The sequence below is a fragment of the Montipora foliosa genome, chromosome 13 (assembly GCF_036669935.1).
Source record: "Montipora foliosa isolate CH-2021 chromosome 13, ASM3666993v2, whole genome shotgun sequence".
Taxonomy (NCBI): domain Eukaryota; kingdom Metazoa; phylum Cnidaria; class Anthozoa; order Scleractinia; family Acroporidae; genus Montipora; species Montipora foliosa.
Genome location: NC_090881.1, coordinates 30,428,155 through 30,439,862, shown reverse-complemented (window position 1 = coordinate 30,439,862; position 11,708 = coordinate 30,428,155). Strand labels below are relative to the sequence as shown.

The window sequence follows — 11,708 nt, the reverse complement described above, 5'->3', positions numbered from 1 at the left end:
AATCAGGTAGCGCATTCCGCAACTTAGCTGATACGTAAGAAGAAAGAGAACTAAAACCATAAGTGGTTGTTCCAAGTTTATTGAGGAACAGAATGTAATTTCCGCGAACATCATGCATAACAAGGAAACGGGAGAGGAAACGTATTTTTCATATAAGGAAAAAAACCCTTTTTTTAAAAAAAAAAAAGCAAAAAAAACGCAAAAAACAACCACATACTTTTATCAATTAACTCCCGCAAATTTTGAATGCGCTTATTGCATAGAGATGTCGAGCTTGACTTTTGTACTAAGAGGACAGGTAATCTGCAAATATAAATTTCGTTATTCTCTTATTTACATTATTATACCGTTTCTTTGACACGAAAATTACAACGAAATGAAAGCACAACTTTATCGCGATTTTTCTATGATAAAAACTTGCTCAGAAATCCAACATCTACGTTAACTGCACAAACCAGGCCCTCTCCTGAGTATCTGGCTAGAAATCATTTTCTTTGGCTGCGCTTCAGCCATTCGATGAGGGCCAGTCTCGTGCTTCTTAAGTTGTCTCGCTCATGCCCAAAAAGAATTCTGGGTAATTCTGCCATTCCATGACAAGGGAAGACTCCCGATTCTCTTTTCATAGTCTTTTTTTCTTAAGTGTCGGGCCACCCAGTCCTACGAGCAAAACAACGCATCCATTAAAGGTTTTAGCTTTCAAAACTTGCCCAGATTGTGTCAGTAGGTCCTGGAATTCGTCCACAGAAAGGCCAGAGAGGCAACCTCACTCGTGAGGCACCATGTTTACAACAGAGCATTTTAGGCGTCCCAGTCTGCATCAAACCATCTTTCGCCTCTCTCTTAGACAAGACCAGACACGCACGGTTCTTACGTTACGTTTATGCCTTTAAAACCAAGGGAAATGCAAATTGCTGGAAGAAAAAACAAAAAACAAACCCCGGGTGTTAATTTTTTTTGGTAGGCTAGGTATCGAGGGGCCAGAACATTTGCGCATGCGCTGACGGACTGTTTGAACAAGAGAGAAAAACGCAGGACCTCCAGACACCGGCGCTGGAGCGTCGTACCAAACGAGTCATCCCGGGATTTCGGCCAGTGCGATCGCTTTTGGACGCAGTTGGCCCTTCGCTGCTTTCTGCTACCGACCTTGCCCCGCGGTACGGCATTGAGGGAGAGATATGTCGGCCCCTAAACCATATGTGACAAATCCCACGCCTACTCACAGCTCCAAACCGCCCTTGTCAATATAGAGTAAGAATTAGATGGCTTTATATTGAAGAGAAAAGTCATTTTATCTGTGATATGGTAAGCACTGGAATCGAAGATTACAAAGTGTGCGCATGCGCTCTCCTAAAGGTAACATACATACATACCGGTAAGCTTTTTCCGAATAACTACAGGAGCTAATATCTTGGAGACATTACATTTACAGCTAAAATACATAGCATATACAGATACCTACTAAATAGATAATATTTAAATATACATTAATTAAAAAGAAAAGCCGCTTTACAAAATGCGGCCCTGGATTCTCTTTTAAGACCAGTAAACTCATTGGTAGGGATAAAATCAGGTAGCGCATTCCGAAACTTAGCTTATACGTAAAAAAAAAAGAACTAAGATCATGACTGGTTGTTCTAGGTTTATTGAGGGACAGAATGTAATTTCCGCGAATGACATGCTTAAGAAGAGGACGGGAGAGAAAACGCCTGTTTTACATAAGCGGGAAAACCCTTAAAAAAAAAACAAACAACAACAACATACTTTTACACAGTAATATGAGGAAATTTTGAATGCGCTTATTGCACGGAGCTGTAGAGTTTGACTTAAGTGGTAAGAAGACAGGTAATTTGCAAATATAAATCTCAGTATTCTCTTATTTACATTATACGGTTCCTTTGACAAGAAATTACGAAAGGCCAGTTGTTTGCTATGAGGATAACAGGGAAAAAAGCACTACTTTGTCGGGAATTTCTATAAAATAAAAACCTTGTTCAGAAATCAAAAGTCTACGTTAACAGCACACACCAGGGTTATTTCATAGTATCTTGCTGGAAATCTTCTTCTCACTACTTTTTCCCCCGGCCCACGCTTCAGCCATTTGATGAGGGCCAGTCTCGCGCTTCTCCAATTGCCTGGTTTATGGCCGAAAAGAATTCTGGGTAGAATAGAATAGAGTAATAGAATTTTCTTTGTGCAGTTCATACACCTTATTCCAAAATGGCCTCCATTTAAATATTCTTTTGTTTTTATTCAAATTAGCCCTTGATGCCTCGTTCTTAAGCTTAAAATTCAAAAGAATATTTTATCTTAAACGAGGCAACAAGGGCCAATTTGCATCCGCATAAATCAGCGGCCATTTTGGAATAAGGTGTATATTTATTGTACAATTTAAATTTGGAAACAAACAAATAAATAGATAAAATAAACATAATTACAATTTAAATTAATTAAAGATTTGAGCGTAGGAGCTAAATAAACAGGTAGGTTTTCGAGTTAGCCCCTAGCCATATCGAGTTGAATTTTTTTTACTGTAGTTTAGGGAAAAAATGAAGAAATAATACAATGAAAAGAGTAGCAAAGATGACTACAATCTTTAAATTATAAGTAAACGATTAGTGCTGGTTTAACAACAAGAATTGCTTTAATTTTGTTCTAAATCTTGAAGAGGTTACGTTTTTAACATTTTCAGGAATTTTTTGCCATGGATCAGTAGCTTCGTAAGATATGGAATGTTTGCCTATATTTGTGCGTACCCGTGGCATGTTAAGATTTTTTTTCAACTGCGTATCTAGTATTATAGGCATGAACACTACTTGCATATCGAAAAATATCATGAAATATATCCGGTAATTCACCTTTATTGACCGAATGCAAAAATGGCCGCCAACAAATTATTCTTGTGTCTTTGTGTTAATAGCCTGACTAGCCTCGTTTACACGCGTAAAATTGAAAGAATTTGGGCTGTAAAACGAGGCTAGTCAGGCTAATTAAGACAAAGACAAAAGAATAATTTGTTGGCGGCCAATTTTGCATTCGGTCAATGCCATTGGTAAATTTCAAAACAAAGAAACAAAAGACATTTTCCACTGTGAGAATATCAAGTAGATTCAGCAAAGATAAAGCGCTTACAGTATTGGGCCCGTAGGCTGTGGCGAAGAAAATAAGTCTGACAACATGGTTTCATTTTGTTTGCAAATTTTGACGGTGTGTTTAATAAGTACTTCCCCATGATAGAATGCCATATGATATATGTGGATAAATGATATTATAATATAGTTGTTTCAGTTGTTACAAGGATAAGTAATGTAATGCCGTACGATTGATATAATCCCTGTATTACGCGCGATTCTTGACTTGATGTACGAAATTTGATATTTCCAGTTTAGTGCATCATCAATTAAAACACCTTGGTATTTAATATGATCTTTCCTTTGTAATGAACAGTAGGACCATCACTATCTATTGGAAGTTGGATGTTAACTACACCATTCCTCTTTTGCGGCAACTTTATGATCATAAAATTTGTTTTTTAAAATTAATTGATAATTTGTTTATGTCGCACCATTCCTTGACTTTACGAAGTTCAGAATTCATTAATTGATTTAGGAAGTTGAGATTTTTCCTGATGCAAAGATATTAGTATCGTCGGCAAAAATCCTAAATGTTCCTTCACTAGAACAATTCGGCAAATCATTTATATAAAGTAGAAATAATAATGGACCAAGTGAACTGCCTTGTGGGATTCCACAAATCATTGTTTGTTTTGTAGACTCCGTATTGTCTAACGCAACATATTGCTGCCTGTCAGTACGGTAGTTTGTAAGGTAGCGCATTCCGCAACTTAGCTGATATGTAAGAAAAAGAACTAAGACCATGACTGGTTGTGCTAGGTTTATTGAGGGACAGAATGTAATTTCCGCGAAAATCATGCATAAGAAGAGGACGGGAGAGAAAACGTATCTGTCATACAAGCAGGAAGGAGATAGGCTTCGAGGATGAGCATGGGCTCATATCCCAAATAGTAGCCAGCTACTGTAAGTGGTTATCAACCTATCCATTAACAGGAGATAGTATGCATGGAAATTACATTTAGAGCGAAGAAAACTTGACCTGTTCTGCATTCCTTTATTGCACTACTCAGTTGGGGTTAAGAAATGTACATGGGATTGAGATCTTATGCTGGAAAATACTAAATGTCTCATTCATTTGGCCTTATCTGGAGGGTTATTTTCTGCTGGTTATCTAAGCACTCTCTGAGTTTATTCTCTGTCATTGTAAGTCTTTGCTCCAAGATTGATACAGTCTGCAAGGTAGAAAAAAAACCCACTATTACAAATGTGGGTGTGGTCAGGATAGGCCTTTTAAGACCAGAACAAAATTTCTGAAGCAAGGTTAGTGCTATCTCAGGTTAAGTCTGTTTGTGCAGGATTTTATATTGACCATCTTCCAACTGGCTTCAAAGCTCCATTTCCAAAGGCTATCGCCCATTGGACTGATGGCCATAAGTTGCAGTGAAGCAATTAGAATTTCAACTGATTTTTCAACTGTAAAATCAAATGTTTACTGCAGTTCAATGAATAGTAGCAAATTATTGTTCACCTAATGTTGTGGACTTGTGGTGGTAGCTACACGTACGGTATAGGTATAGGAAATCGTATGAACCGTGAATGCATTTTGTAATTTACCTGCATGAGCAATGCTTTGAACGTTCTCGAACGGCTCATGCAATTTGAGAACTTTCAAACATCCTGAGTGACCATAAATCATGAAATGAATGAGCAAGTTCAGATGATTTTTATTTATTATATACTCAACAAAATCACTCTATCGCTTTGTTTCCATAGCAACTTCTGTATTGCACTATATAACCTAGAAACGCTATATTTTGTTGAGCATATAGTAAATCACATAAGCACATGGTGAAAAGGCATAATTTTAAGGGATGGGTGGGTTATTTTATGTAGGCCTCTCATGCAAAACTTCTTGAAACCCAGGAGTCCTGATACCAAGTTGGAAACCTTAGTACCTTAAGGTTTGCTTGTGGCATGCTGGTAGGGACCAAGTCTGCCAAATCCCCCCTCCCCCCCCCCCCCCCCCCAAAAAAAAAAATAAAAAAAACCAAAAAAATAGTGCGGTTTAGGGTTAGCCATAACCCTAACCCTAACCTTAATTGTCTGTACAATGATCGTTCCAGCATTAAAAATAGCTTCAAATCTTCAATTCTCATAACCTACAGTACTGTGATACATTTTCACCCAATGATTAAGAAGTTCCATATTTTTAATTAAACATGAAAGTATATTGTGTTGAACTTTCTGCAGCAATGTATTGCACTTTGCTTTGGATCAAACCTGTGTTAACACATCCAACTGTCCTACTATATGCTCCAGTGTCATACTGAGCTGAGGTGGGATATCTCTTCTTTCCAGTGGGGTAGTGAGGAGAAGTTGACTTGCAGGGACCCCTCCCAGACCATCAGATTCTCCAGTTTGTCCAGTAACTTCATCAAGCCTGCTTTGTCTCTGAAAATATGGCATCATGCAAGAAATACAGCTTTTGTTAGTGGATACGTTTTCATAACAATCATGAACCTCAATAAAATAAATAAATAAATAAATAAATAAATAAATTTAAAAAACACCATTTTCTTGTTATCTTTGACATTTGAAGCCTATTTGCTCCCCCTATGATAAGTAGAGAGCAAAGACAACATTGATAAAGGAATCTCTGCTTTCATAATCCTGAGCATGTCATAATGCTTTACTATGCTGATTATGTGTGATATTTCATTCATCCTTTTACTGATTCCAAATTGATTTTGCAGCTGATTTTTATTGAATTGAAAGGTAGACTTAAAAAACGAAAAATCATTAACTACTCTATGTAATTATTAGGAATAAGGAAGAGTTTATTATGAGCAAAGTCCAAGTTCAGTAAGTTCAATAGGAAACCTAATTTGAATGTGAACATTTAAGAAACTTAAAATGGAATTTATTTTTATGACAGACACACAACTAGTGAAGCTATAATCTTCACAGTTATGACACACATTGGAAGGTAATAAACCTGTGGTATGGAAAACATTGCTGGCCCAACTTCCACCACTTCTGGATCACTGTGAGCAAGGTTGCGGGGCTCAGCACCAGCTCTAACCTACAAATAGTTAACAACATTATCATTATTACATAAGTTAACTTTTCAAGTCATGCCAGTATGTATTACGGGTCTCCTCTCCAGTTTACACTGTATGTTAAACTCAGGCCCTGGACTGATCAAACTATATTTGAAGCTCACCTCAGGAGCTCCTGTCTTGAGTGGGCTCCTTGAAGGAGGGTCATGGGTGTGAGTTAGGGGTGCAGGGGGTGATGCTGCTCTTTTCCTGTGTGAACGCAGTACTGTTGATAAAGAATGCAAAATATGGCAGTGAGTTATTTTGGCCAAGGTAAAGAACAGAGCAACCTAACATGCAAAAATGAAGGACAATAAAAAAATAAAATGCATTGATTGTAATGACAATGCACTTAATAGCAACTCTACTAGTTAAAGGCACTTCACATTCAATTTAATACTGTCTCAAGTAACAAGCATTCAAACAAAACATACAAATGTAGCATGATTGACAAATACCTACTAACAGGATGCTAACAGTTGGCTGCATTTACAAAGCATGACTGGTCAGTAGAGTTGAAATTGGGACCTTCAACAAGTGGTCAGGAGTTCTAAGGAATTTGAACCCCAACACTTCAGCAAACAAATCCAATGTCCTCACCAATGGACCATGCTGCCAACTCACAAACACACTGGAGAACACTATCAACATTACAACTGCATTGGCAAGAGAAAGTACTAGAGTGCCTGAGCTCCCAAGCAGCATGGAACACAGACTCACAACACACTGGTAAAAAGTGGAGAGTAGAGTTACATGTACCGGTAAGCAAGGGGAGGTGGAAAGGAAAGGAAAGGAAAGGAAAGGAAAGGAAAGGAACTTTATTTAAGTGTCTAGTCGTTCTAACGCTGGAGCGCTAATTGGGGACACTGTAAACTGAAATTAACAATGAAAGTAAATTGAGTCAAACGTTGGTTTTTGAGGAGAGGGGAAACCGGAGTACCCAAAGAAAACCTCTCGGTGCAGAGTAGAGAACCAACAAACTCAACCCACATATGACGCCGAGTCTGGGAATCGAACCCGGGCCACGTTGGTGGGAGGTGAGTGCTCTCACCACTGCGCCATCCCTGCACTAAAATAATGCTCCACAAGTGTGCTCACTCTTATTAATTGCCACAACCTACAAATATGCCCTTTGAACCTCAATGCTTGTGCAAAGGTGACAGAAAAGCTGATGACAAATTTACATGCAGTTGGTAATCATTGTTGTCAATTTTGTGAAAGTTGCCTAATTTGATGCAATTGGACAGGCACTTTCTATAAAACCAAAGTAACTCAACAGCATATACAGTATGATCAGCAATTCACCTTCCTCATAATCTACTTTGTCAAAATTTGTTTTCCACACCATAACCTGAAAAGAAAAAATTGAACATATGAAAAAATGTTAACTTTAAACATTTGGTCATTGTTCCTTACTGATCTAGACATTCCACCATGCAAAGAAAAACAACATAAGCTTTTACACTGAAAGCACTCTGTGGTGATGGCATCTGCTCATGATAAAAATAACATAACCATCCTGTTCATCTCAAAATTACCACTTATGTCCAGAAATAAGCTAATTAGATGCACGCCCAATTTTGATATCCAACACGGAAGTGTCCCTTTGCTACCTATTTCCAACAACAAGGTACAGCTGTAAGAGTAAAGGTTAGTGTTATTTTTAGCTTAGGGTACATTTGTAAATGCAGCTGTTTATCTTTACTTAACAAGAGGCATTTGGGGGACACTTTGTGACCTTAATATCATTGTCAGTCTGTATTCTGAGATACAAATGATGTTGAAGCTGGGAAGAAGAGCAAGGGGACACTTCGTGATGCTTACTAAAATCTGCGTGCATCTAATTAGGGTCAATCCTGGACATATCTGAAAATTACGGTGATTTTCATAATTCTGTGGAATCTTCAAGTGCAAAGCACCTTGAACTGTGTTTTGGCTTCCATCAATCGGTCACAGCCAGGAAGATTGCCTCTGCCTCCGGAAAGCGAATTGGAATTTTTGTTTCAGTTCACACGTCCAATGCCATTATGATATCTTTTTAGAGGTTTTTCAGCAAAAGGATTTGCACAGATTCCATCGCTTTCTATCAGCGTCAAGTTCAAATGTACGAATGTACCATGCGAACCAAAGATGCTGATTGGTAGGTTATGTTGCCCATCAATTGATTTTGGCATCCGTGGTTCTGGGTTAAAACTCTCGGCTTGGCGTTGGAAGTTTGATTGATGGAAGCCAAAACGTAGTTTGGCTGTTAGCACTTGAACAAGAAATTCTGCAGAATTATGAAAATCGCAGTAAAGAAAGTGCATTAAATGCACATAGTGAGAATAAAAGAAATGCATGGAAACAGACCTGTTCATCTGAACTTCCAGATGCAAAGTGCTCCCCATTTCTCGAGAAGGTCACACATGTTGCTGGACCCTAGTACATACATGTATAGTAATGTAAATGAAGTGGAAATAGTTCTGGGCATGTCAAATTCCAAATTTTGAGGACATCAAGATTAGTAGCAGGGCTTGACACCAGCGTTTGACACCTAGATGGTGAAAGGAGGTGAGGGATTTTTCTATGATGCCCTACAGTGAGAGTCGATGGTTTTATCAGCCTACAGTATTGATGGACAAAGTATTCATTAAGAAAGAAACATTCAGTTTTTCACTGGTTTCATGTCTGGCTTTGATCCCCAAACTTCTGAAGACATCTGTGGTGTTTCTGTTTACAAAATCTCAGGGGAGTAATTCATTTCTGTCATCTTGTGAAGCCTTTATTATTTTATAAGGTAATTCTCAACACAGCTCCAAAAGTGCAAACAGTTGAACTGGCTCAAGTCATCACTGATTATTGTTACATCTCTTTATGATGGCTACCAACTCTCTCTACTGAAAATTATGGTCTTCCAAAGCAAACACCAGTATCAACAATACTCTACAACCTATTTGGTCAACATGTCAGATTTCCAAAGTTTTGGAAGGGTACATGTACATGTACATGTACAGTGTATTATTATATTAAGCAATAATTAGTAAATCGTAACAGAATCCTGAGAAGTCTGAGCCTTATACAGTTTACATACCTGGTGCCCATGAAGTGTATAGAATAGACGACCTTCCATTAGATCTAGTATCTGGACAAAAAAAGATTGGGAAAAATAAAATATGCAAAAGGGTTAGGATGCAGCTGAACGATGACCAATAAATAGGACACACTACAATACAATACATTTTTCCTAAAGTTAAAAAACCTTCTGTGAGATCTGTCGTTGAATTTCTTGATGCTCGTGATCATCATAGGAGCTTATTGTTACAGAAACTCCAGGCTACTGACTGGTCTCCTGTCTTTGCTGAGAATAACGTAAACAATGCTACTAGCAAGTTCCATTGTTTGGTCCACAAAGAATTCAAGAGCTGTTTTCCATCCATACGAGCCAAAATGTCATCCAAAGACCCTCCTTTTATGTCGCCTCTGTTAAAACATCTCTTGTCTAAGAGGAATAAGTTACTCAGGAAAGGAATGGCACTGGAGGCTGGTCTCTTACAACCGAGAATACCTTATTATAGGAAATTAATGCTCCATGAAATTAAGGTATTGGAAATTAACGCGACTTAAATTAACGCGAATTTAATGGGAAACGACTTTTGAATAAAGAAAATTAACGCGAAAGAGGAGGTAGAATTTCATAATAAAGGAAATTAACGCGATTAAAGACGCGAAATCAAAAGAGAAGATATTGATATCACTTCTGATAGCGACAACGATGAAGATGAACTCGAAATATTGTAAACCCTTGCCCTAGCTTTTGTGAAAGATGAAAAACTAAGGGTAAATGGAAAGAAAGAAAGCTTGTACACTGTAGTTAAGTTTTTTAGGTGTCAAGAATGTCTGGACAGTTTCCAAAATTGGGGTTAAGATACTGGAAATTAAGAGCGCGGAAATTAACGCTCCACTTGATTAACGTCGTGGAAATTAACGCTCAACAAAATTAACGCGATTTAAATTAACGCGAATTTTAACGATTCGCGTTAATTTCATGGAGCGTTAATTTCCTATAATAAGGTAACCCAGCTCATTAAGGAGAATCAGTTGAATAGGTTCAGAATAAACAACAAAAAACATCTTACATGCAGTAGATTACGGTTGAAAATGCATGCAGGTAACATGGCAACGTGAAAAATAGGAATAAATTAGTTAAATGAAAAGCGTTCGTTAATACCGTGAGGATTAAGAGTGCCGATTTGGAAGATAAATTTTTTGCTCCCACTCTACTATGCTCCCACTCTACTATAAAAACTACACGTAACCCATAATTCCTCGATTCGCTCTGACAAAGGGCTGACGCTCGAAACGCCAGCTTTTAGAATCTCTGTACGGTGGCCAATTTATATTATCAACTATGTTGATAAAACCAAAATTTTTGTATTTACAAGCACAGCTACAAAGGTTCAAAATTTAATGTCCTAGTCTCACAATTTTTGTCAACCCAAGAGCCACCTTGTGTTTTTCATTTATATTTTAGTGGTTGCGACTTGAAAAATACAGGGAGAAGGTTATGTTATGCTCTCTAGTTTTTTAACAAGTTGTGTGTGAAACCAGGTGCAAGTACTGATTTGCACCATGTCATAGTGGCATCCTCGTCTTGAAGAGGTGATGGTTCGCGGTGGGGATTTGGGCAGGATCTTGTATGACTATATAGCCCGATCCTGGAGTGGCAGTCTCTGATGCAGGTGGTGCAGGTGTGCCTTGTGGAAACGCGCACAGAGGCTGCGCGTTCTTTCCTTGCCACTCTCTTGCATGTAGCCTGCACTCTAGCGTTCGCTTCTGCCTTTGAAAGCCCTGCTTTGACACTTTGCCGCCAAGTATCTCAGTGTTTGGCGATGTCCTCCCATGCACTGGTGTCGATTAGTGCAGATCATAAGTCTCACTTGATGACGTCCTTGTAGCACAGCAGCGGTCGACCCATGCGACAGACGCCCTCCCGCAATTCTCCATAAAGGATTTCTCTTGGCAGGCGGTCAGGCTCCATGCGATGTGCATGGCCGAGCCATTGAAGGCGTTGCTGAATGAGCAGTGATGGCATGCTTGAAGTGAGCCAGCGCGCTCCAGGACCTCGGTGTTGGTGACTCTGTCCTGCCATCTGATGTGCAGCAGGCGCCGAAGTCTACAAAAGGTGTCTACGTCCGGACGAGGTCAGACGGCAAACTCTTCAACATCGCCAGAATCCGCACCAAAACCGAAGCTTAAGTGGTGCTCATACGGGAGCTGCTGTTTGCAGACGACGGTGCTTTAATTTGCACCATGTACAGCTGTATTTACATGTAAATTACTCCAGGGCCGATGAACATGTACAGAACATTACTTTTCATAATCTTGTAATTATTATGCATGTCATACAAAAAAATCACGATAAATTACCAGTACTCAATATCTACATGTAAGCTTACACCTTTACCTTGAGTGTAGTGTCACTAGAGGCTGAAACGAGATAATTTCCCGACGGATGAAATGAAACAGCATTCACAGCATTTGTGTGTGCTGCAGGCAGAAA

The 11,708-nt window shown here is 38.8% G+C and overlaps 1 protein-coding gene across 2 annotated transcripts in view; it reads right to left on the bottom strand.

Annotated features, from left to right (window-relative positions):
- Positions 1-3,187: 3,187 nt before the first annotated feature.
- LOC137981508 (POC1 centriolar protein homolog A-like) overlaps positions 3,188-11,708 on the bottom strand; it is a 17,891-nt gene continuing 9,370 nt past the window's right edge. Inside the window, exons 9-16 of one of the 2 annotated variants that reach the window (XM_068828612.1) lie at positions 11,613-11,695; positions 9,240-9,290; positions 8,519-8,587; positions 7,475-7,520; positions 6,295-6,395; positions 6,067-6,153; positions 5,352-5,522; positions 3,188-4,303 (exon numbers count right to left, since the gene is read on the bottom strand). In XM_068828612.1, the coding sequence (XP_068684713.1) occupies positions 4,199-4,303; positions 5,352-5,522; positions 6,067-6,153; positions 6,295-6,395; positions 7,475-7,520; positions 8,519-8,587; positions 9,240-9,290; positions 11,613-11,695 (713 nt within the window). In that variant the 3' untranslated portion in view covers positions 3,188-4,198. The remainder of the gene's footprint in view (positions 4,304-5,351; positions 5,523-6,066; positions 6,154-6,294; positions 6,396-7,474; positions 7,521-8,518; positions 8,588-9,239; positions 9,291-11,612; positions 11,696-11,708) is intronic. The other variant, XM_068828611.1, reaches the window with a different exon arrangement.